The sequence below is a fragment of the Balearica regulorum genome, chromosome 2 (assembly GCF_011004875.1).
Source record: "Balearica regulorum gibbericeps isolate bBalReg1 chromosome 2, bBalReg1.pri, whole genome shotgun sequence".
NCBI classification, from domain to species: Eukaryota; Metazoa; Chordata; class Aves; order Gruiformes; family Gruidae; genus Balearica; species Balearica regulorum.
The window spans coordinates 162,752,816-162,778,935 of NC_046185.1; the positions used below are offsets into that span (position 1 = coordinate 162,752,816).

Genomic DNA, 26,120 nt, shown 5'->3' on the forward strand with positions numbered 1-26,120 from the left:
ATACCTCAAGGAAAGCCTGGAAAGATGGTGATGGGTTTGTGGCCACTGCAGTGGCTTTGCTTTTTCCTTTCCGAGGCAGATGGCAAGAAAGAGTAAAATACCGTTTGTTAGCAGGGCTGGAGGAAATGCCGGTACAAGTATCTCGGAGAAGAAATTATTCCAGAAACGAAGGGAATTACTGTGGTATTTCCTGTCAGGGTTGTCGCTTATTTTGTTTGTGTCACAGCAGGGCCTACAGGCGCCAGCCGAGAAGCTGGTTCCTCTGTGCCCTGTCGTACGGAAATGCACGTGGAGAGGGAAAGTCCCTCAGTACCTACAATCCAGGAGATCAAACATCTAAATTTTGTGTTTGGCTCTGCCACTCTCTTTCGCAGAATGAATCACAGGCTAGTTTGGGTTGGAAGGAACCTTAAAGACCATCCAGTTCCAACCCCCTGCCATGGGCAGGGACACCCTCCACTAGACCAGGTTGCCCAAAGCCCCATCCAGCCTGGCCTTGAACACTGCCAGGGAGGGGGCATCCACAGCTTCTTTGGGCAACCTCTTCCAGTGCCTCACCACCCTCATCATAAAAAAAAAAATATTTCTTTCTTATATCCAACCTAAATATAGCCTCTTGCAGTTTAAAACTGTTGTCCCTTGTCCTGTCACTACAGGACTTGGAAAAAGTGTCTATCTTATAAAGCCTCTTTTATATATTGGAAGGCTGCAATAAGGTCTCCTTGGAAACTTCCCCAGGCTGGGCTCTTTCTTCACACCATTAGGAAAAGCACCTCATGCCTCAGTTTCCCCACTTGCTCTGTTATCTGCCTTGGGTTTCACAGTGCTCCATGAAACCGTCAATGAAATCCTCTGCCAGGGCTTGGTGTTGAAGGCTGGTGCCTTGCGGCATGGCCTTACCCCTCACCTCCACCATGTTTAACACACACCCTTCTTGGATGTTTCAGCTTGTTCTCCTACACCAGCTAATGACCTCTTGATTGTGGGGAGAACAAAGCTGCCATTAACCTCATTTGACATCTGATGGCAGGGAGGGTAAATAGACTTGGATTGTGCAAGGAGGAGTCACTGTTGTCCTCATTCCTCACCTCATTGAAAAAGTGAGGAGGACCTGGTGGCCTCCACCACCCGCGCCTCTTCTGTGACCTGCCCTCAAGCATTTGCATGTTGTGTTGAGTTCCTTACGGAGAAGATGCTGTTCCTGCCTTCCCCTTGATTGCGCATTTGAGACACTGGGTGCAGGCTCGTGTGAGATTTTGTTCCAGCACTTGGCGGTGCCCCAGACTCCCTGTGTAATCTCAGACCAGTTGCTCCAAACCAGATTTCCATGGGTGTAAAAAATCACAGCCTGCTCTGGCATTTAGGAAGTGCTTTGTAGTCTTCTGGGATTTCCTAATGCTTTGGGCACAGCCCACTTTTTTTTTTTTTTTAAAAGGAAGAAAGTATTTGTTGCTGATTAGCAGTGATGAATTCAGCTTTAGCTGTGGGTCAAAAACATAAGCAAGCCAAGGGAAGATTGCAAAATAAAATTGTAACCAACTTGTTAGACTATGTGTGTGTATATATATATTTCTCCCTCTTCCAAATGCTTACGAGTTTAAGGTCTTGGTTTCCTTGAAGGAGGCAAGAGGTAGCAGGTTTTATATCAGCAAAAAGAATAAATAATCATCTAATTAACAAATGAAGTGGGTTTTCATTCCCCTGTTGCAGCCGGTGTGCTTGTTGCTCTGCTCAGAAGCAGAGTGGAGCAGTGTGGGGCAGCTGGCTTCCTTCTCTTGGCTTTGGGCCATAGCACATCAGCCTTGTGGTTGATGTAGAAGAAAAGGATGCAGCAGGGTTGTGGCTCTTCCTTATTTTTTTTTTTTCTCCCCCTCTTCTTTCTCCCCTCTTCTTCTCTCTCTGGAGCTTTATACAAGTGTTTTGACATTTTCCAGCCACAAGCTGTTTTTCAAAATTTGTTTGCCTGCGAAATCTGTGTTGCTCAGCATAAACAGGCAGCGCATGCTACGTCCCAGCTCAGCGTAGTGTTCAGGTCTGCACTGAAAGTGAAACCTGTGTTTTGAAAGGTTTCCTGCAGCAAGGCCGGAGCTGTGTGAGCTTTTCCCTTTACACGTCCTGCTCCTTTGTAAGGAGAAACCTCAAAAGCTCCTTGCTCTGATTTTTTTTTTTTTTTTCTCTTTAGAGAAGGATTTTGCGGAGCTACATACAGTGAACCCATGCTGGCTGATTCACTGCCAACATCCAGGAGGGATGAACTAGCCAGGCCCTGTTTGGCGAGGCAGACACAATTAAAAATTGGCATAAAAGAGCCCATCTCTTTTTTTCTTTTCCACCAGAGATAATCCAAGGTGGCAATCCCACCTGCATTTGCACTCTCTAGAATGATTTGGACCTTCAACACTAGGTTGGTTATGGTCATCTCTTCTCCTTTTGAATTTTGGACTGTTTTAGAGTTTGTTATTTTTATGGGTTGGGCCTGGTTCTAGAAATGAACCTGGAGTTTGTCCAAGCGTTGCGGCTCTGGAGCAATGGCTGTAGACACCGAGGTGATGTAAGCGCCTGTTTAGCTCAGGCCTGTAATGCTGCTGGAGTGCCCCATTTGGTGACTATCCCGGCACTGGTTCTTCCCAGCCTTTCTTGAAACACAGAAAACACCACGAGCAGAGATAAAAAGGATGTGTTTTGGATGATCCATCGTGTTTACCGTGAATCTGCTGGGGTTTTTTTAAGCTTTTCAACTGAATCGCCTCCAGCCTTGACTTCCTGAACTTCGATGGGTGTTTGCAGAACTTGAGGAGCTGTCAGTTTAAAAATAAACCTAAGGATGCCAGTCCAGCTCATTTTCCTTATTAGAGTCAAAGCTGTTTCACTGTGGCTCTGCTTTCCCTCTGAGAGGATGGAAAGTGTGCCTTCACGCGCTGGCAATCCAGGGTTGGAGATAAGGCCCTTGCTCAGGAAGGGCTGTCACCCACCCGTTTGGGGATTATCCCTGTGAGATGCAGGCAGTGCGGGACCGAGCTCTCCTTAGTGTCACACCTCAGAGGGAGATGGTGAGCACTTTTTTTCTCCACGGGAAGAAAACCACTATTTGAGGACGCTTGTGTGCACTAGCTGGGGCAGAACCCCAGTTGACTGGGGTGACTAAACCTGGTCTGGGAAGTAAAGAGGGTTTTGATCTGCCTTGGAGACCATCGGAAAGTCCTGGCTTGAGCCAAGGGATGCTAGAGGGATGCTTGGCTCGGGCTCAGTCTGAGAACCTGAATGAATGAAAAGGCTCCTTGTGGTCTCGATTGCTGCTAAATATGCACAAATAGAGGATGGGAGAAGTGGCTTTTACTAGCTAGTCCCTGCACAGTTGTGTGCCCAGGCTGCCTGTGACTCTGCTGGCTCTTCTTTGGGCAAATTTAATAGTTTCTCTTCAGGTGAACAACAAGTTGGTTCAGGGTGGGCGTTTACTGCATACAGTGTAGTGATGCCTGATAGACTTTGCATTTTTTATGTCTTAAGAAAGTAACAGCCACCTCCCTCACCATCCCAGCACTCTTGGATTTTAAAATCCAAGACTGTCTCTCCACTTCCATTAGAGGATGCTTGCTTTTACTTCTTATTTCTTTGCCCCAAATATTCCTGTGTTCTATTAAACATCCTCTGAGCTTTGCTTTTTGGGTTTCCAACAGAAAAATACTGGGGTAAAGCCATGGGAAGTCCTGAAGATGGACAGACATCAGACACTTAACATGTTTGCCTTGTTCCCACTGTATTCAGAGCATTCAATTAAAACTAACAGTTACACAGATAAGTAAGTGTCCTCTTATTTACAGAAGACTTTATTTTTTAACAAGCACATTTATCAGCGATGTGGAGTTTCCCCAAAGTCGGTGAGGCCAGCAGGCAGCTTGGCTCTCAATAGACCAGATGCCCACTGGAGTCAGAGGAGTCTCTGTGAGATCTGCTGTCAGCTTTGGATCTGCCTGTCAATCTGGGATGCAGTTTGGGACCTAACCATTTTCTGCTTTTGCTTTCAGCAGCGAAACATCAGGATCAAGTTTGAATATGAAGGAGAGAAAAGGTATGTACCCAACCCAGTCCCCCCATTGTACAGGGACAAATTACCTTTTTTTACCCAGTGTTGTCCTACTGACTGCAACCAGCTGCAGATGAGGTCATAGCAGGATTTGTTCCCCTAAAAGCAACTACGGTATTTTAGGCAAGAGCCTCGCCTCGTCATCCCGTTTGCCACAAGCACCTCCTGGGATTTGCATGCAGGCAAAGTGGTTCCAAGCTGGAAGTCGTTAAATGCCTCTTACCAGTGACATAGGGTGCACGCTTGGATCCTTTTATTTTTTTAATTCTTGAGCCCTGCTGAACCACAGCTGAGGTGCAACTCTACAGAAATGTGTTCTTTGATTAGGAGCCTATGACACTTAAGATAACCAGATTTTGGGCACGGATCCTGTAAAAATAGAGCTGGGAGTTAGTTTGCCTGCCCTTCCCTGCTTGACATTTTCATGGAATCACCTCTGCTCGGTGACTGTGGCAGGGCAGGACACAAGGGCTGGAAACTTGCAGGCTGATGGTCCAAGTTGTGTGTTAAAGCCAAAGAAAACTGAAGTAAAGTTACTGTAGGGCTAGAGTGTACCTGCTGATATGTACCTATAGAGCTGCTGCATGTGATGGTACAGGAGAGTCACAGGATGCCAAACTGTGTTATTCTCTCTTCCACCCCTCCTCCCTATTCAGAGTCACTTGCTGAAAATTGAGATGATAAATCCCTGACCAGTGCCTGATCCTGGGTCTTCTCCAGTGAAGGGCTACTGCACTTTCTTCTTTTCCACGTGTACCTCACGGTGGGGGGAGGAGCAGAGGAGCTGCACTAGGATTTTTGGTGGATATTCTTGCAGGGTAGGTCAAGTCCTCTCTTGGGCATAGCAGATGAGCAGTGTTTCTATGAGTATAAAAGCAAGGAGCAAGCTTTATGCTTTGTGATAGAAGCATACAAGTCTTTGCTTCTGAATTGTCAGTCTAGTCCCAAATTCCAGTATGTTTCTACTAAACTGAGACTATTGTTGTATTTGTTTGTGTATGCAGGATTATCCAGTTTCCAAGACCAGTCAGATTCAAAGAAGTGGTGCAGAAGGTTACGGATGCTTTCGGACAGACGATGGACTTAGTCTGTTTGAACAATGAGGTACTCTTCTCCTTATTGCTAAGGGAGTTTTAGGATGCCCGGTGCCCGCTTCAGAATTGAGCAGTGGTTTGTTCTTAAGGCCCTAATTTAGTGCTGTACACAGATGTGAAGAAAAAGAATCTTATTTTGTCATTCCCACGCAGTGAGCGTACAAGAGCTGTTGTCTGGACACAGCTCAGTTGGATTCTCAGACTCCAAGCCAGGCTTTCCCCTTCTCAAAATTATTTCAGTTAAGGTCTATTGAATGGTGATACAGTAACATTATCTTTGCCCCAGAACAAAAAAACCCCTCACTCGAACAGGGTGAGGAATTAAGTGACTGAGATGATGGAGACGTCAGTTCAGCTGCATAGCCAGCAGCAGTAGAGGTTTTCCCATTAACACCCTTGGGGCACTAGCACCAATTTTCAGAGTTTATCTGGCTGTGAGAGCACACACAGGGCAGAGGGGAGAATGGCTGAGACCAAATGGCTTTCCTGAGAGTATCTGTAGGCTGCTGTGTGTTTGGGTTGGATGTGAAGCCTTCCCACCTTGGGTGAAGTTGCAGGAGCATGGTGAAGTCTGGAGCATGAGGGACAGTGCTGCCAACATAGTGTGCTTTTATCTGGCCCTGACTCTGTTTCACCCCAAAACTCCAGAACCATGTGCATGTTCTTGTGGTTCAGTCTGCAGTGAAATGTGCATCACTGTAGGTTTCTCTAGCAGGTCCTGTGGCCACATACAAGGAGTCAAGAAACCCTTCCTCTGCCATTGTTGCATTTTAAGGCTTGAAGACCTTTCTACTCTGACCTTCCTCATAACACAGGCCACTGTTTTTCCAACTTGTTCTTTGAGCCCAGCACTGTGTCTGAAAGGAGGGTACTGATGAGGGCCTTTACCTCAAAGGGGGCAATCCTTGGCATCTGTTTTGGTGTGCTTAGTGTTTTCTTGTGAGACATCTTGCCATGAACCGGGCAGGCAGCTGGAGCCACTGGACTCTTAAGGTGGGTTTGGCTTTGGGAAGGAGGAGAGGGCCATATAACGAATAGGTGGGCTTTGAAACACCAGTTCTTTTGGATCTGTCCTGACAGCTTGCTTGTTCAAGTATTAATTGCAAATGACTAACAGCCTTTCATTAAAGTGTGAATGGAGAGAGAGGTCACGAAGAGAGATTTCTCTCTTTTTTAAATTTTTTTTCCCCTTCCTTCTGTTTCAGTGGAGACTTGCTGCACAAAAATGTTGCTATTCTGTTATAATAGGTACCTCATGATACCAAAGTGTCCACTGGGTTTTGGCTTTGAATGTGGTCAGGTTTCTAATCTTGGGCATTCTCTGACAGACCTCCTGGGAAAAGCCTGCCATTGAATTCTTCAGGAATGACTCATTTCATTCCAGGTTTCTTTCCACTCGAAGAGGAATTTTTTCCAGCAACAGCAAACAGAAGCTTAAATAATGCATTTTTATCCCATGTTAGAGACTGTCTTCCTGGGCACGTGCACAGCACAGCAGGACTGTGAGCAGGCCTTTGGGTACTCTGAACTTCTTAGAGTTGAGAAAGACCTTCAGTGTTTTGTTTTTTCTATACATAAAAACTGTTCCTTGTGAGAACCCACACTTTTGGGAAGAGATCTGAGCAGTAGTAATTCAGGGTTGTTATTGTGGAAACACTATAAACAGACAGACATGACCTTTGGGGAGATAGCCTACATGTCCACATGGTGACACCCCAGCATCTGGCTCCTAGCATGTTCTGGGTCAGGTTTTTAGTTTCATGACTGCAAGTCTGAGGTAGCCTGGCCACAGACTCATTACAGTTAAATGTTTCACCCTTTCTTCATGCTCAAAGGGAACCGTGCAGTAATTCTTTGTTGCCACCAGATGTTTCTCTTGCAATAGCACCTTGTAGACGAAAATTCTACTGAAGTCAATGGGCCCCTACAAAAGCTCACTAAATAGCAGTCCCTGTCCTGGTGAAGCAGGAGTCCTGAAGCCAAGCTCAGCAAGATGAGCATGCCAGCCGGGTGGAGCAGGGGCACGCATGAATCACATCCTGGTGGGACCTGGAATCAGCAGGCTTGGGCTGGTATAGATAAGAGCGGGGCCTGGCCGTGGGTGTACTGCATGGGGCATGGCTGCACGTTAGTACGAGGCCGGGCTGATCTTTCAGATGAGTGGGACGGCACAATCTTGCTTGGCCATGGACAGCATGGCGTGGTGTTTGTTAGACAGCTGGCTGTGTTACAGATTGAAAGACTGACTTCTGCGGCAAGTGCTCTGTCTGAATTTGATCTGTGTGAGCTGCTAAAGAGCTGCTCCAGCTGTGACTATGTGTTACCTTGTCATTTGTCCCATCTCCATCACCAGCTTGTGATGTGACCTTGGGCAGAACACTGAACCTTGCTGTGCCACCAGCTCCCTTCTGACCTCCCCTTGCTTGTCTCCTCTGAGGCTGTCCCTCAGCATCGTTTTGGAAAGTTAGGGAGAGTTAAAGCCTGGGGAAGTGGTAGAAGCTCCATTCCGGGGGTGGGGAGAGGAAGGAGAGATGTTTAAAAGCACGCTCAACAAACACTTGTCAAGAATAGTGGAAGGTGTCCCTGGCCATGGCAGGGGGCTTGGAACTAGATGATCTTTGAGGTCTCTTGCAACCCAAACCATTCTATGATTCTATGAACTGTTGATGCCAGTTGGTCCTGGACTGGGCTTGAAGATAAACTAAATGACCTCTCAGATTTTTGCCCAATCCTGTTTCCTGCTATTCTTCGGCTTTCTGCAATGTCTTACCGAGTAAGATCTAGCAATACTGCTGTAGTCGGTGAAGACTCACCCTTTGCACTCACTTTCTTAGACTGCAGAAGATTGACTACCAAGTCCCATACTAAAACACTAGGCTCCAGGAGAGTATACTATTTAAAAGCAAGAAGAAAATTTAATAAGCTCTATTTAGTGAAACTTCTGTGTAGGTAAACTTTGCTGTTCATCACAGCTGCTCACTCTGTAGACAGAATAAACCCAGTTACTGGAAATGCACCCTGGCAATTACTTCCGTGGTTCTGCATGAGTCTATATTTAGTTTCGTGCCTCGTGGATATCTGTTCCTGATATCCATATGTGCCACAGTCTGGAAGCCAAATGGAGCAAAATCCACTTGCCAGATGTGGGTAATAGGTAAAGCCAAGCTAAATACTGGCTCCAGTCCCTTTTACAGGAGGGCAATTTCTGCCTGATGTTTTTGGCTCCTCTGAAGCAGGCATGCAAAAGTGTTAATGTTGTGATATTGGAGTGAGATGGAGTGACCTGCAGAACATTCTGTTCAAAGCAGCAGCTGAGGGACTGCTCTGAACACTTGTGAAGAGCTCAGCAAAGGGATGGGTGAACAGTGGCACTACGATTACAGTTCAGAGTCAAATTCTCCTTGGTGGTGAAATGAAGGGGGAGAAGCTCTCCACCATTCTCATTTCTGTTTGCATGAGTGTAGGAGAGAAGGTGGCTTGTCTGCTTGATGCACCTGTGGAGCCCTTGTGAACTTCAAGAGGGTTAAGCAGTGCACCAAGAGAATATCTCTTAAGCTCTGCTGGTTAAGGAAACAGACTGAGAACAGCTGCACAGCATTTGGGAGATGTATTCAATACCATCTTTGTCTGATATCTGCTGTGACCACGGGTGATTCATTCAAATCCCAAAGTTTAACCATGAACCATGGGCTAACCGTTTACCCCGTGGACCTACTGAAAGCCCTGAATAGTTGATATCTACCTGGTGAGTACTTTCCTTTCATTTATGTCCAAGCCCTGTCCCAGACTGGGAATCTGTTTCCAGCCTTGCTTGTGAGGTCCAGCCCAGACAAGAGCGGTGTTAGTGTTCCCTGTAAAACCCCCAGCTGGTTAGGTCCCTTGTTTGGGAGGTAAGGGATATCCTCCTGGACTTTTCTCCATCTGATTTCGTTGAGAACTCAAGTCCCTACAGCCTGTAGGATGTCCTGAGGCAAAGCTTTCTCAAGAGTTCCTCTTGGAATCTTTTTCCTACGCACAAATAACTAAATAGTTTTCAGACAAAGGGTGTGCAGCCTGATTATCCCTCTTCTGGGTGAATGTGCTAAATGCTTTTCTCTAGAGTCTCTTTGTCTGTCTCTTTTGTAGAAATTTCTCAACCACGTTTGCATGCCTTACACCGGAAGAGCACTCCTAGCTCAACCTGAAGTTCACTGCTTAAATATCTTTTTAGAACTGGCTTTGTCTTTCCTCAGCAATTACCACTGCTTCCAGCGATTACACCTGGCAGCTTCCTTTTCTCACCTGTTCATCCCATTTCTGGATATCCAACTCTGCCATGCAAGCTGTAGGGGTTCTGGGTATCTAATTTGGGACTGTAAACTCTACAGAATAGCAGGCTGCATTAAACTTAGCTGTTGCAGTGCTCCTTTGCAGATCTGGCCTTTAGTATCTCAGAGCTGGGTGCCTCAGGTAGGTATAAGCTCAGGACCACCTGCTATCCACAGCTGCGGGAGCTTGGCTTTCTTGGTGGGACGATGATGTTAAGCCTGATGTTAAACATCTGAAATAGGTGGCCCCGCATATGGTTTGGTTCCCTGTCTGCAAAATAGGGATGAGAGATAACCTTCCTGTCACACAGGAGAGGAGAAATGCAATGCAAACTTTGAGGTGCTCGCACTGTAGACACAGCAGCCAGGTGGACACCTAAGATGGAGCTTGGCGGGCTCAGGCTGTGGTCCTTGGGTGGCGGAGGTGACTGTAGCAGTTTCCTGAGGTGACACCTCATCTCCGTTGGCGAGGGCCCACAGCTTTCCCTTGACCTGGTCATCCCTGAAGTCCTAGCCTCAGTGCACACAGTCTGAGGTGTATTTACCTACGGGACAACAGCCAAACCGTTGGCAACACCCTGGGATCAAAAAGGCAGACACAGACGGCTTTTGAGTGTCATCTTCTGGAGCGGTTGATCTGAGGTGCATTTGCTGTGGCTGGTGGTGTGAACCCTGATCACCCAGAGGGCTGAGCTGCCTTTCAGAAGTTCTGGGCAGCTGTGGCTCCCAGTAAGACCAGTGGGAGCCTACTGGGAGCTGTGGCCGCTCAGTCCCTTTGGTAGCTGGAACTGCTGTGTACTTTGGCACAGGCATGAGTATAACGTGCTGTGTTGGCTGGATGCAGTGCCAATGCCTGAGGCAACCTACAGAAGCTGAGGACTGTTTTTTATGAGATTAGGCAGAATGCCCCTGGATGAGGGGCAAAAAGTTGTATGTTTAGTCTCAGCCCAGGGCAGCAGAAGGCCGCTGAGCCCCTCTGAAGTGCAGCTGTGTTGGGCACTGGAAGCTTTGCAGGCTGTCTGCAGGATGTGGTACACCACACAGCAATGTCAGGAGGGTCAAATTCCCTCTGGAGATATGAGGGCAATAGTCTGCCACTTACCAGGGAAACATCAGGACCTTGAGCTGCCTGATAGACATGGTACTGTGTAGCGCTCAGCTCTATTTACCTTAAAAAGAGCAGAAGCTGAATTTGTCCTGTTGGGAGTCAAAGAAGTGGTTCTTGGAGGGAGAGCAATGCACACCTTTCACATCAAAAGGGAAGAAACTCTTTTTTGTGAGTTGTTCCCTGATTTCACCTGATGCCCAAACACTAGGGACACTGTATCAGTTGCAGCTGTAGGGAACAGCATTGAGGATCTACCAGAGTAAATCCTTGGGTGCAGCTCACTGCTTTCTTGGAGCACCGTTGCATGACCATCTTCCCTGGAAGAATGTGTGGGGCTGTTTTGGGGCTGGGTAGCAGCATGTCTTGTCTACAACCTCCAAGATCAGACCAGCCCCAGACTAGCAGGCAGCAAGCCTAAGGTTTCAACTCAGCCCTCTCCTCTTCCCACTAGCTGAACTGGTGATGTGACCTTTAAGCTCTTTCCTTGCAGATGTTTTTTGTTGTGACTTTTTGTGTCTGTTCCTTGGTAGATGAGAACTTGGAAGAAAACGTTAGAGCTCGGCAAGCTGGAGGGCATGGGGGCTCTGTTTTCCATCCGCCTCCTCGGGTTCCTCCCTCATCCCCTGATTCCCAAGCTGCTCACTGCAAAGATCTGGCTTCCGCTGTTTACCCAAAAGTGTGACACTGCCGTGCTCCGGTGTTTGTTCAATCCCTTCCAGCTCCTGATCCCGCTGAAATCCCAGGAAGATTTGGACAAAGCGATGGAACAGTTGGAGCTGAGCCCTTCCCTGAAGAGCCTACGAATCCTTGTGAGCGCTCCAAAGAAAGCGAATGTGAGCCCTTCACCTTCTCTGCTCTTTTGTGTCCGGAGTGAGATGCCTTGTTATTGTGTCAGGAGTGGAAACAAGTCTCCTGACAGTGCAGAGCAGAGGGCGAGCTGGTCAGGAGGGGGGTTGGCCCTGCTCTGGCTCAGCTGCTCGGAAATCCTCCTGCGGTGGCAGCCCGGAGACTGAGCTCAGCTCCCTCTCACTCCTCCTGCAACCTGTGAAGGGTTAAATACTGTACCAATCCTCAAACAAGGTTAAACCCCAAGAGAACCCCTTGTGCTGTCACCATTCCTCTGTAGCCTCCTCCACATACGGGGTGATGCCCTTGCCATGCTGGGTGGCAGCGTGGGGACTGGTCCCTGCGTGTGGTGCTGCAGTACTAAAGGCCAGGGAGACCAACCTGGAGAATCCTTCAGTCTCACGCAGGACTGTCTTTTTTTTCTCCGTTATTTATTTATTTGTTTTTCCTGAGCTCAGTGGTTTTGCAGTTAAGACTGTTAGCTTGACCTCGCGTGCACGGTTTCTCTTGCCAAAGCACATGTCGTGCCGCCCCAAGCACAGGCTGTAAAGCAAGGGATTTACAGATGTTGCAACTCTGTTTCTTCCATTTCCTAGAAGTACTAGAGAGACTGGGAGTCTTGAAACTCATAGCGCTTGTCCTCATGCTACCACTGATGCTCCCATCTCCTGGAACTTTGAGGCTCTCAAAAGGCGCAGGGACCAGAGTCCTAGGGGAAAACTGAGCCATCAGTTGGGGTTTCCTAAATCCTGGGCAGAAATGGGGCGATCTGCCCTAGCAGCCACAGGAACACTGCAGTATTGCAAGTCAACTGCTAATAGCAGGGCAGACAGGTAGATTCATGCATACCTTTGAGAGTAAGTTCAGCTCTTCCTAAAACATGTTCTGAGGTCATATATAAAATTATCACAAAATTAGTGCACTTTAAGGTGTTATCTTAGTAAGACTTGGCCACTATCATTTAAGTTACCAGCTGGATTGTAATTTTGTTGCTTCCCCCCCCCCCCCCCCCCCCCCGATCTGTCTTCAGTAGCAGTGGCTCGTCCTCTCCTCTGTTCCTCTGCTCTGTTCCAGAGGAGCCTCTGCAGCGCCTGGGCTGCCACTGAGGTCTAGGGAGCATGGGAGAGGCTCTGATTTTTGGGACTGCAAACTTGGGTTCAGGGCAGGGATCAGTCCCTCTATCTATCTGGAAATGATGCAGCGCAGGAACAGTCTTTTATGTCAAATACCTGTATTTATCATTATCAACTGGAGCTCAAACCTATTAGAGTATTTTAATAACAGATGTGAATTGTTTGTGAGTGATTTTTGGATCATGCTAGATTACATACACTTTTTATTTATTTTTTTTTTTAATGGTTGTTGAGTAATATAGTCATGGGGAGCCAAATACAGGGTTTCACATGGTGTGTCTGCAAGGGCTCTGGCAGAGTCTGACCATTCCCTTTGTCTGATTACCAGCTCCTCCAGCCAAACAACAGTAAACAGCATGAAATGAGGATCTCCAGATCCATGGGTGATATCATGGGATCCCTGTACAAAGACTCCGAGAGGACGCGGAAGTATTCAACAGGTCGGTGCAACGCGACGCTCTGCGGGGTGTTTTGTGCTATTACGAGCTGGCCACCATCCCCTTTCTCTTTCCTGTCACAACCTTGTAGCTGCTGCGGTCTGGATGGCCACCCAGATGTCTCCCACCAGTAGCTCAGTGCAGTTGCTGCTTATCCTGAGAAAGGGACTCTGCAAGCTGCACAGGTCGGGTGAGGTTGTGCTGAGCAGAATGTCGTGTTGGGTGTGAAAGCTAAGAAGAGCCGGGGGGTCTGAGGTGTCATTTGAGGGGGAAACGCAGTGATAAAATTCTCCAGTGAATTTGATGCTACTGAGCTTTATCAAAGAGTGAGGATCTATAGAAAGCCAAGGCTTGAGACCTTCGCATCTTTATTCCTTTAACCATCTGCTGTCGTTCTCTTGGCATCTCTGCCCTTTCCCAGTTAGCAGAATAACGGAGCTGAATGGGCTTGGGTTCCTTAGCTCCTGAGCTGGGACCAGCCTTACCACATAAGGACCAAATACGTGTCTCTGTGCCCCCAATCTGTTCTTGTTGGTGAAATGAAGTTTGTGGTAGTTGCTTGCATGGTTTCTCAGGAGAATGGATGTGCGCAAGTGTTTTGCAGTGGTGGTGGTTGTTTCAGATGAAGGAGAGCATCCCTGTCCCTCAGAGATGCTGGGAGCAGATACCTGCAGCCTCTGAACCAGGCTGGCAAATGCCTGGTCTCTTCTTGCAGCCCTGCAGGGACTGGAGTTTGTTCGTAGCCTTGTGTGGTCTTTTCTTTGGTTTTCTGTGCTTGAGTTTGTGCTTTTCTTGCTTTCTAAAATACTCTGAGCTTTTTGAAATGACAAATACTCTTGATAAGCTGGCTGTAGGACCTTTTGTGTGAAGAACCTTATAGGATTGTATAGAGAGCAGGGTGCCTTGTACAGAACTGGTAAACCAGCCCGTAGGACAGTCTAGCAGGGGTATAATCATTCATATTATAACCTATAGGCAGGATCAATGATCTTGAAATACAGTGAATGTTCTCTGCTGCATCTGGGGGTAGTCTCTGCAGATCCCTGTTGTTTCATACAATTATTCAATAACTGCAGAAACGACAGCATCAGAGGCCTTGAATAAAGCGGGGCCCTCCTGTACAAATATACATGAAGATCCTCTGTACTTACATGGCAGTAAACACTTCCAAACTCTTTTCTCTGTGCTATGAGTATTTTTCTCCAAGGCTTTGCCCTTTCTCTGTCTCACAGCCCGTGCTGCCTTGATAACATATCCTGTGGGTTGCTGCATCTCTGATGGCGATATGTAGGGAATGTTCTTCTAGGGTAGGTCCAGTATAGCCCCTTGTGCAGCCATGCCCAGCTCTTACTGAAGCCAGAGGTGGGGGGTACATGTAAAAGCTCTTTCTGGGCCTGATGTTTGGATGTGCCAGGGATGTCTTTTTCTATTGGGGGGGGGGGGTGTTTCTGGCTCTTCAGAGTTTGCCCAGAGTCTGGCAGACTCACTAGATGATTCTGAATGAAATGCCCACACGAATACACGGTAAGGCACAGAGCCTCAGCTGAAACTGTGCTTGAGCTAAACATCTCTGCTCTTTTTTGGCACTCGTTAAGCTGTTAATGTAAGCCACAAAGAGCTGTGGCTGGGAGCTGTCACTGATGTGTGAACTGAGCGTGATGGGCAGAATTGATCCCATGTGTAGCTGTGCTAATGAGAAGATTAGTTCTTGCAAAGTTAGACTTTCCTACTAACTTTTATGCCATGCTTTGGTCTTTTCTTACTGTTTTGGAGCTGCTGTAACACCAAGAGAGTCCCTGACCAGGTCTACACTGCTGACTGTGAGGTGCCACTGCCTTGAATAGCATCCTGTAGATAAGACAAAGCAGACAAAGGAAAAGATATCAGCTCTGCAAGGGTGGGAGCCTGAGGTACAGATGGATTTTGAGGGAATGGCTGAATAGGAAAGTGGAGGAATGGGTGTAACGTTCTGGTTTAATCTAAGTAACAGAGGAGGAGTACTGGGCAGCACCAGCCGTAGGATGCAGAGCGTACTAACCTTGGGATCTTCAGGATCATGCCGATTGCTAATGTACCAAACCCAGCATCCTCAGCGCTGTTACATAGCTAGGTAGCAAAGGTAACCAGCCCGTGCTACAGTCATCCCTCTTTTTTTCCATGCAGACTGTCAGTCTTGCTCTTAGTTTGAAAAGAGGTTGCAACAAACCGTCTGCGTGGTAACAACACACCAGACTTCACTTTGGAGTTATCTGGGATCTGTATGAAGCTACTGCAGCCCTACTTAGGAGGTGTTCGCAATCCAGCAGATTCATTTCTTTGACCTTCTGAGACAGAACTGGGTAATTTATCAGCTGGGCAGAAACTCCAGTGAGCTGAAAGGCAGAGCAGCGTTTCAAATGGAGCATAAAACTGAAAGTCAGGCAATAGACAGGGATGATCCCATGTCGTGGTTCCCTGAAGCAGGGATTTCACTGAACTTGGTGGACAGTCAAAAGGCAGCCTAAGAGGCTAGGATTTCTGTAGGAGAAACTATTCTTTGTTTGCAATTGCAAGATATTTTTGGAGTGTTTGCTTCTGCTGTCATCAAAGTGGTTGCTATCAAGAGAGGATCTTAACTTAGTTCAGCTTTTCTCTTGAAACCACATTTAAAAGGAGATTTAAAGTGACTTTATAAAAAAAGGTGGTTCAGGGTCATGTTCTCAGTGTTTCTGAGATGCCTCATGTTTTTCTGCTGACACTGCCATGTTAGCAGCAGCAAAAAAATAATAAAACTGCATGTTGTTGGCACAAGCATGTTGGAAGGGGGGTAAATGTTCTGGGGAAGATTTGGCTATTTTTGCTTCTGCTGGACATAAAATGTCTTTACTCCATGTCCCTGAAAAACCTTATGCAAAGTCAATATTTTCTTTTTTTTTTTTTCCCCATAAACTTTTTTCAGTGGAAATCCCCCCCTGCTTTCTTTTTTTCTTTCTTTTTTTTCTTTTCTTTCTTTTTTTCTTTTGGAAGTGGAAAATGTTCCAGTCTCTTGGTGACCAGCATCTGCAAACGTTCAGCTGAGTGCCAGGAAACGTTGGCTAAAATATATTGGGGTTCTGGATTTTCAGATAACTGAGGGCTGTTTTTATTTACTTTGAGGAAATATATATTTCACAACATTACCCAGAAATTATTCAAGAGCCCCATTCCAATATCACTATTTCAGTGGAAACATTTTACCAAAAGCTTTATTCTTTTTTTTATTTATTCTTTTTTTTCTCCACGGTGGCAAACCAGGCTGCTGAGCCATGGCACCATGTGCCTGCCGGTCCTCTCCAGATGTGGAGCTAACGCTGGATGGCTCCGTGCCGTCAAATACGGACCAGCCATAGGAACAGCAGAACTTTTGCCTTGGAGAATTGCCACTGCAGTGCTGGTACCCAGGTTTTCATGGGTGCCTGGACACGTGTGCCGCAGCACCTAGTCCCCGCTAGCACGCCAGGAGGATTTGAATGTAGACCTCTGAGAGAGAACGTACAAAGTGAGGCGTCATTTCTGTCCTTGCATCAAGGCGTTTGAATATGGGCACCAGGCTCTCTGTTCATACCCAGCGGGGAACGGGTGGCCCCAAATGTGGAAAACAACTCGAGGGCACTTGTGGGAGGCAGAGACTTTGTTGGTGCTGGCCAGGTGACTCTGAGAAACACAAGCATGAAGGTGATTATCTGTGCTGTTCAATTCACAGGGCCTGGGCACGACCACTGGCTGGCAGCTGAGAAGGTCGTTTAATCGTTAGCATGTTCCCTGGCCAACCCTGTACCAACAGCTGCTGTCCCAGCAGTGCCCAGGTACAAACTGTAGTAGTGCGGGGTAAGGACATGTAGGAGGAGTTGGTATGGATGAAAGCCCACCCTGTTTTGAGAGGAGGAAAAGAATTAGGCTGTGTGTATCATACCAGCTGCTTTAGGGCTAGAAAATGGGCTCTGTCCCACTTATTAGTATAGAAGTACCCTAAAGTTTGTTTCAAATTGAGATGTAGGAGTCCATCTGTGGAGGATGAGCACAAAGAGGAGGGAGACTTGCAGGGGTCCCACTGAAGAGGAAGAAATTCAGGGAGGTTTGGTCCGTCTCCTCCCACCTCCCCATGGCAGTCCCAGTTCATGGGTGAGAAACGTCCTGCAGGTTTATCTCTGCTTTTGTGCCACTGTGTCCTGAGCCCTGTGTTTCTGCCAGGGCTCGGAGGAACGGCACATCTTGACGTCATGTCCCTCGTTTGGCTCTGCAGTGATGTCATCCCAGGGCTGGGCTCTGTGGCTGCAGCTGTGAGCGTAGGCGACTGCCAATAAACCCTCCCCAGCTCTGACTTTTAAGGGGCTTCTATTCTCCATCAGGACCCCTGCTTGATGCTAATCAGTGATGGATGAAGTTTTGGGAAGGACCTGGCAGGGCAGGGAGAGGGTGAAGCCAGGGAACACGGAGGCGGAGGGAAGCCAAGCCTGGCACAGGGGAGCTGGCTGTACGTGCAGCACCACAAACTCTGCACATATGCATGAAAGACACTTCTTAAATAAAAATAACAAGGGAACATGAAAGACCCCAGCAGATGCCAGCAGTGACTGTGAGTCTCCGTGCTGATCTGGTTCGCCCTGCTCGGGACATACTGTGCTCTAGTCTCAAATACATGGCTTTACATTAGCGTGTGTAACATGGAGCAGGAATCCCTTCCCAAACCACCTTGCTCCAAAGGGTAACTGAGGTCAGATGCTCAACCAGTGCCAATCTGCAGAGTTTCTCTGAGTTCAGGAACCCTGAATAGAGCTGCTGAGATCTGGCCGGCATTCGGCTTGTAAAGGAGTGCCTCAGAGCCTGCCCCATCCCCACTGGGTCTGAGGACCAGAGCTGATCCGTAATGCTATAGACCCCAGGAGGACAGTCCCTTGGGGGTCTCCTCTCTCTCTGCCTGGTGCTGCTGCTGTTTCTTGAGCATTAAGGTCGAGTGCAAAGAGCATCTGTGATGTGTCAAACAAGCACATCTGGGCTTGTCTGTCCGTTTCTTCCTCTGCCTCTGAGTGGGTAACGCTGCATTATTCAATATATCCAATATATCCAATATGCCTTGTGTTGCCCCCCTATGAATTAAGGCTGCCATTGAGTTGCTCTCTCTCCCTGACCCCCATTTTCCATTCCTTCCCCCCAGCAGCACCGAGATTGCCTGAGGTTTTGTTACCGGGGCAGGATGGGGCTGGAGGGGGGGAATCAACCTTGGCCTCCAGAGCTCTGCTCCCACCACGTCCCTGCGTTCCTCCTGGGCGGATGGGCACGTGTGGATGCAAAGCAGCAGCAACCAGTGCTCCTGGAGGTGTGAAGCTGCATAAATTACTTTGAGCTGCTTTTTTACCCAAACAGCCTGGCTGAAAGGGATCTGGTTCAATCCAGCAGTTTCCAGGCGTGCAAAACCCTGAGCGTTTTGTTTAACTTCCTTGCCTGCTGGGAAATGGCTAGTGTCTTATCCCCTTTTACAGTTTTTGGCAGGAAATGTGATTCTGGAAGGTCAAACACAACTGACCTGATGACTGGGAGTAGTTTTTACAGGCAAAGGCTTAATGTGAGATCATGCAAAGTCTTTACGCTTGTGATAAATCTCGTTTAACTCCTTGGGTTCAAAATCAAACAGGGCACATAGCTGTCTGTAAAATCCAAGTCAAAGACTTCCTGAGCAATGGGTGAGTCGTTGCAGCGAGAGATCCCAGCACTGCACAAGCAGACCCACCCCTCATCGTAGCAGTAACAAAAACGTTCAATAGAGCTAAGATACAGCGGTTACATCATGCCAAATTCTCTAGCAGCTTTTTGTAGCACCCGTAGAGCCACCCTAATGCCTTTATACGGCATTCTGGATTGACATCTGCTCAGCAAACGAGGGGATGATAACGCACTAATTTATCCAGGGTTCCCGAACCGTTAAATGGTTAAACGTTTGTTTGTTTATCTTCAAAGACAAGATGCTGTACTTCCCAACTGGTTTTGTTTTTAGGGCTGGTGGAAAGCCAGTTCATTATGAGCGCCGCAGCACTCAAGAGATTCTCTCCCCTTGATCTTGGCGTTACTTCAGTTGGACTTTTTTCGCTGTGTTCTTATCCTGCAGGAAATCTGTGAAGGAGAAAATAGGAAGAAGTAAGAAAGTAACTCAAAGCCATATGACTTTTATTTATATAATCTGAGCAAGGAGTCTGGAGGGAGACGTACCGTGGGACAGAGATCTATGTATTTGGTATAAATCCAGCAAGCCTGATTTAGTGATCTTTAACGCTGGTGTGATGTTGTTAACGTTAGGAGCTCCTGGTGCGTATCAGCTTAAGTGAAAGGTGGGAACCTGGATTTGTGGTGTTGATCACGCTGATGGATTTATGCCAGAGATCAATCTGTGATGCAGAATAGCAGTAGACGAGGCAGAAGTGTTGTGTTGATTGATCAGTGTTGACTTTTCACGATGGGATAGGCCCCTTCCTGGTACCTTTCTCTTGCAATTTTGTGCTTAGCCTGGGTATATTGTTACCAAATGGTAGTAGCGAACCAGAGAGTTGGCAAGAGTGCTGCAAAAATGGATACGAAGTGTAAGGAAACGCGTCCCCATGTGCCTTCGAGCCCTTCAAGGTTATGTGCTTTTTAGAAGTCTTCTTAAAAACAAGTTGTTGTGTTGTGTGAAGGCTCACATTGCACAATACCAACTGCTTAAAGCTCCAGCGTGGACCTCTGTCAGCAATTTCTTGCCATGAAGTGATGACAGCCCAGGGATGGACTGCAGAAAGACAAGCGGAGCCAAGCCTGTGCATCTGGGCTGAGGGCAATGCTCTCTATAGCCTGAAAAGGCACACGGAATCAGGGTGGATTTGGGGGAATAATGGGGACGAATGGGCCATCGGTGTGACGAAACTGCGGAGTTCTCTCCCAGGTGCAAAATAGAAACCTCGTTTGCTAAACAGGCCTGGTGAGGTGCCTGCGAAAGCCTTGCTCCCTGTGTCAAGGTGCATGTGATGCACCTCAAAGCCCCAGGGGTTTCCAGGTGGCTCTGCATGGTGTGGAGCCTCTGGGGCTACAGACAGGGGAGACAACCCTCCCTTGGCAGGAGATGGGATGAGCTGATCCCATAGGTCTTTCCACTCCCTGTGATTCTTGGATTTGAGGGCTGGTTTTCGTTCCTCTTTACTTTTGTATAGCGAAGGGGAAGAGGACAGGGGTATTTGAGTGCAAATTGTTTTCCATATAAGTAGTGTTTAAGTGATGTTGCACCAAGTTCTCTCGGGCTGTTTCTCACATTGCTGAACAAGGCAGTGATGTGATCCAGGGAGGACATGCCTGAAGGTCAAAGAGGGGAGGTGGGTTTGGAGTTTGCGTTTTGCTTTGAGATTGCCTGATTGTATTGCAACAAAACTCTGGAGCCCTTTTCTTTTTGGTGTTGACAGAGCACCTGAATACAGTGCACAGCTCTTAGAATACAGGGTAGGTTGAAGGCCAAGTCTGTTAGATGTTGTGTGGCCCCACAGTAAGAAACTGTCCCTGTTGCAAAAGCTTTGTGGGATGCCCATAAACCATATTGCATCTCTAGCTCCTCCATTCCCTGCTACACAAGATCAAACTCAGCAGCATCTCCAGGAGGTCTGTGATCACTGGAACAGTGTCTCTGGAAGGACTTGGATGTGGCAAGTTCTCTCCTTGACCGGTGCCTTTCCCGTGTCCTAGGCTCTCTGCACACTGGTCGGAGCTCTCCACCCCCGGGGAGTGTTCCCGAAGAGCAGCAACAGATTGCTCGCCAGGGATCCTACACCAGCATCAACAGCGAGGGAGAATTCATCCCCGAGACCATGGATCAGAACGTAAGTGGGGCCAGGGCACGTGGGTTAAACCAGGGCACGTCAGGCACGAGGGAGGCTGCGCTGTGAGCACCGTTGCCACCATTAAATCCCCAGTGGGCCCTGCATGCGGGGCTCAGGTCAGCTTTTTCCAGGAACGGGTGCCCCCCGGGCATGACATACTCAAGAACCAGTGGGCCTGATTTCCAGGAACCCTACGAGCTAGCTGCAGTGGTGATGGCAGCGTGCTCGGGCACCTCAGGTAGCTCTGGAGGAGCGTAGATCTGGCACACACGTGCACGCCAGCTGCCAGGCCCTCGTGGCTGCAGCCTTCCCAGCTCCTGGGGACCACGAGGGAGTGTGCCAAGCAACGGATTGCCTGTGATTGCAACAGCCTGGGGATGTCAGCAGCTCTCGCTGCTTCCCATGTGCTGTTTCTGCCTGAGCTCTCGTTACAGTTCTTGGCTCTTGCCTCAGCTTCTCTCTGTGGTTTTGTGTCTCTGTCCCTCCCCCATACAGGTTTTTTTGCTTCCTCTCTTAATAAGGAGTTCGTATAGTCTAATCCCTCAGTAATAAAAGAACAGCTAGTTCTTCAGCACAGTAAGGAGCAGTACCTCTTCCTCCAGTTAATTTGGTACCCGCGATGAGAGAGCTCTGAAATATCGAGGAACCAGAGCGGGAGCAGCTTACACTTCCCTCTCCATTTGCATCTCTGCTCAAGCTATAGCTCCGAAGAGCTCAGTATAGGTCCTGTGAAGTCAGCTGGGCTCTCAGGGCACACGATTCGTTCTTGGAAGGGCAGGACCAGGACCCACAATTTGTAGCAGTGCTGGCTGTGCAGGGGGGACATCTGGAAGGCACTAAGCTCACTCCAGCAGGCCCCCGGGGATCTTGCCTGGGGAGACATGCATTTCCTACACTCTAACAGCACCCACTACCTCCACTTTTGTGTGTAGGCTCTGCCAGTGTTTCCATGGCAAAGTTGTGTTTTCCACAGTTTGTTATAAAGCCATTAATAAAATAAGAAGTCACTCTGGGTGAGTCTTGGCAGCGTCAGAGTGCAGATGTATCTTGTGCTCCTTGCAGCCAAAAGTTGGCTTTCTATTGTTTTCACATGCCTTCCAAACATGTTTGGTAGGATTAAGACAAATTGTGTGTGCGTGCAGGGGGAGGGTCTGCACAAACCCCCTTTTGAGTGTAAATCAGCGCAGCTCCACTGGCTGTTCCTGGAGCTCCCTTAGTGCTAGCTGAGCTCTGAGCCTGCTCCTCATGAAGGCTCCCAGATGCTCTTCTCGCTTTTCCCCAGCATCACGCTGTGGGTGGCCTGCTGCCCTCCTCTGGCAGATTAAATGCAGGAAAAAGGGGATTTGGGGATGTTTGGGGTGGGTTTTTTTTTCCTCTCCTCATTGAGCAGCCATGCTTTTCCCCATATGGGCTTTGCTCTCAGAATGTCCTCAAGCTGCAGCTTCCATATGTGCCTCGTGGAAAACCACTTGCAAGCTGGTGCTTGCTGCCTTTTTGGGGATGCCCCTGTGCAAGCCTGGAATGTAACTGCGATCTTTGCCTTGAGACCAGCTTGGCAGATGAACAGAGGCTGAGAATGGAGCCTGCTCGGATTCCCAATTTTTATGCTTTTTAGAAATGAGTCTGTATCAGCATTATTTAAACTGCTGGGAGAGACCTGGCATGGCTGGTAGAGATGGGGAGTGGGGTCTAGCAGAGGTCTTGCTCCTCTTTGGCTAGTGCGTTTTGAAGGATGAGGGTTTGGGGTAAAAACTGGGAAGCAGAGAAAAATCACTCTTTCCACTTGAGACTGTCCTGCCAGAACAATGCAAGCTGTTACGACAGCTGGTTGAGGAGGTCTAGCGCAGGAACATCACGTGGAAGGGGAGCTGTTCCCGTACATGGGGAAGGGGGGAGCAACGTGGAACGAGGGGTGACTGCACGTGGTGCTTAACCCTCGTAGCTCAGCTTTCCTGGGAACGAGCTGGGTTTGGGGCTGGCTGTGGAGTAGGGGTTAGCGAGTGTCCACAGTGGGTCTGCAGCCAGGAGGAAGCCCCGTACCGACTGCAGCACAGTATGGCCCTGAGCAAACTCTGCTCCACGTAGAAGTGCACATAGCCCCTAGGTTTGTCACTCAATACAAAACCTCTATTGTTGCTAACCAGCTATAAATAACCTCGTCCAGTACAATGTCTCATCCAGGAAGCAACACAAATGCAGCTTTTGACTCACTGAGCTAGTGAGAGCCAAGCCAGTTACTCCAGCCAAAAGCCCTGACGATGCTTTGCTTATCGCCGGAGAGGAAGGCTGGTCTCGTGTGCCAGGGCAGCTTGGGGAAGTTGGGAGTCCAGGGCTGCAATCCTGGCTGTGGTGCACAATATCCACTTGGCCTTGGGCATATCATTTGTGTCCTGATGTTTTTATTATTATATTTTTTCACAAATACTTCAAGCAGTTTGAATCTCATTGACTTCTCAGCATGGTTTGAACATCAGGGTGCTAATTATCTTTGCCTCAGTTTCCCTACTAGCAAACAGTGGTTGGGAAGAACAGTAATCCAGAGGGAGCATTATAAATGGATTTCCCCTGGGAAGAAAACTTTGTTAGGTGGGATCTCATCTCTGCTGGGTTTGGCATCAGCTGCTGTAAATCAGCCACCTTCGGTGGAGCTTTGTTAACCCTGCAGAGGTCTGCTAGTACTGGAGCTTGAAGAACTACGGTGCGTGGTTTTATTGTTTCCCCTTTTCTTTCACCGTCAGATGCTTGAAGCTTTCATCAGCCCTGACGAGTCGCTGTCTGGGAGCTGCCAGTCGCTGGACAGATCTGTGGACAGGTGAGTTGTGCACGGCGCCATGTTCACAAGCTGGAACGCAACCTCTGCTCCATAGCAGGTTAGGAGCAGGGTCAGTGGCATCCCCTGAGGTTCCTGTTGGGATGAGGATGCACCTGAGTAAAATAAATTTATCCTGAATGCTAAAAACCAGATCCTAGCACAGACATCTGTATGATGGTATGATTTGAATTGCAGTAACCTGAGCTGGACAAAATAGCGGGGGATCTGCGGACAGCCTGGCATCGTGTGCCCAGGCTTTCTGCTTCCATCAGATCCCTCTCCTAGCCCTCTGGCTTTCTGCAGTCACCGGGTCAATACTCCATTAGCCTCCTCATGCCTCCTCCTCCCTGGGCATGCTGTCTGCTTTCCATTGACCGCTTGTAAATTCAGCAGCCTCTGTGCACTGCCAGCAGCCATAGACGTGTCAGTCAAGGTGCTGAGGACACCAGACAAGCAACAACTAAGTTTAGCTTCTCAGCAGGAAGCAACTAGGACACGTTGTACTAACACAGGCTGCAGTTCAATAGTTGGTGCGGCTGGTTGGTCCAGGCTCACACGTGCACAGCAACTGTATGTTTGCTGCTGTGCACGGTAGGCTGTGTATAAGACACAGTGTCCTTTTGGGAAGCAGTATATGTTTTTTTTTTTCCATCTGCATCAAAGATTTTCTTTTTTTTTTTTTCCCCCATTGCTTTTGCCATACAGCATGAAGGCTGTGTTCCAGCAGGTCTGCGTTGTGTTGATTTGATTGTGTAGCGTGCTTCAGGTTTGCAGCTCTGTGCACTTTGGATCTGTCTCAGCATCAAGGTCCATTTCCTTTTTGTGGCTTTTAATAATTTCCTGTGATGTATTTGCTCATTGTTACGGCTGTATTGAAGCTGGATTCCTTGTGCTCCCAGCCTCTATGCCCCAGCTTCGCTTTTGCATAGACTTTGCTAGGAAGAACAACAGAAGGAGCACGGCCTGATTATAATGCTTTATTGCGAACCAAGAGTGTTACGCATGGTTGTGAGAGGGTAATATGACTTGGCTTCACAGAGAGAGAAGCAGGCAGCTGTGTTCAGTCATGGGGTCTAGGAGCTGGAGGAGGCATGAGGAGGGCTATATTCTTCAAGGGCAGAGAGAGGAGTAAGCATGACTATTCCTGCAAAGCCGTAGCTGGGCCCTTGCAGCCAATTGCTTGAGATGGCATTAGCCTCAAGAGGGCAGAGCTAGTCACCAGGCATGGTGACCCATCTGATGCTAAGAAATAACATGACAAATTCCTCTTCTCTGTAGCAAACCTGTTGTGATCAGCTTTGACATGAGTAGATTTCAGAGCACTTTACAAAAGCAGATTTCTACTACTGTGCGCATTTTGTTAAACGGGCCCTGTTGCCTCTTGCAGAAGTTGGGTGAAATTAGAATCGCTGAGATCCCCTTGCAGTGCTTTATCATCTTCTCAATGCAGTTTAAAGACCTCGAGCCTTGAAACACCGAGCTCGCTCTCTCCTTCCTGGTCTCCTGGGAGAGTGTGTGTGCCCAGGGGTGGTACAGACGCTCCTGCATGAGGGAGGTGAGGGATGATGTTGCAGAGAAGGGGAGACCTGCATGAATGAAGAGTAACTGAGGGACTCCAGTGTGTACATCTGCAGCAACTAAGCAATGCAGAATGTTGCACAGTTGAACACTTGATGTTGAGGGAAGGGAAATATGCAGCCCTCCTTCTGTGCCGTCTTGTGCGTAGGTATTACGGTCTTTGGTGGCTGCTTCGTTTCAGTCTGGTGACTGTGTTTTCTGCAGCATCCCTTTTGTTTGCCACAGGAACGAGCTGTGATCCAGCAAAAAAAGAGTCTTCGTTCTTATGTGGGTTGAAGATGGGAGCTCAGTTGTGTAGACCGGGCTGATCAGTGATCAGTGCGTCTTGTATATAACCTGTCCTTTCTGCGTGTAATCACTTCCTAATTCATTCCACAGACTTTCTGATATGACAAAATGTACCCTTATTTTTTTTTTTTTTTCTTCCCTTTGCAGCCCTCCCTTTACCCAAACGCCTGTTCCTGGAAGGAAGAGCCATCCCAAAGACAGTCTTGATTGCATGGGTAAGCACACTTGGAAGTTTGTATTTGCTTAAAAGTATAAAAAGCAGGCGCTAAAGAAACTGGATAAAGGCTATTAGAAGGGTGGCACCGCATGAAGAGTAATTAAAAACAGTCAAGCAAACCAGCTCCATTGCTTTTTGAAGCTCCACTTCAAAAATGACCCCCACAATGATCAAACATGGATATTCTCTAAAATCAAAAGACCCGGAGCATAAACTACAGGCAGGGCTGCTCTTGCCATCGTTAACACTTCTTGGCTCTGCAGCGATAGTGGTCTCACTGAAGAACCTTTGGGCCTGGTTTGGGAATCAGTTTACAGCAACAACAGTCCAAACTGGGTAGCAGGGGCCCTGAGGTAAGTGGATGAA

General features: G+C 48.0%; 1 protein-coding gene across 5 annotated transcripts in view; it reads left to right on the forward strand.

Moving 5' to 3' along the window:
- LOC104632129 (mitogen-activated protein kinase kinase kinase 3) overlaps positions 1 to 26,120 on the forward strand; it is an 82,593-nt gene that overhangs the window by 45,190 nt on the left and 11,283 nt on the right. For 3 of the 5 annotated variants that reach the window (XM_075746754.1, XM_075746757.1, XM_075746755.1), the window contains 7 exons: positions 4,026 to 4,069; positions 5,089 to 5,188; positions 11,313 to 11,426; positions 12,901 to 13,012; positions 20,726 to 20,859; positions 23,598 to 23,671; positions 25,685 to 25,752. In XM_075746754.1, the coding sequence (XP_075602869.1) occupies positions 4,026 to 4,069; positions 5,089 to 5,188; positions 11,313 to 11,426; positions 12,901 to 13,012; positions 20,726 to 20,859; positions 23,598 to 23,671; positions 25,685 to 25,752 (646 nt within the window). Of the gene's footprint in view, positions 1 to 2,364; positions 2,405 to 4,025; positions 4,070 to 5,088; positions 5,189 to 11,312; positions 11,427 to 12,900; positions 13,013 to 20,725; positions 20,860 to 23,597; positions 23,672 to 25,684; positions 25,753 to 26,120 lie in introns of those variants that run through there. The other 2 variants (XM_075746759.1, XM_075746756.1) reach the window with 2 other exon arrangements.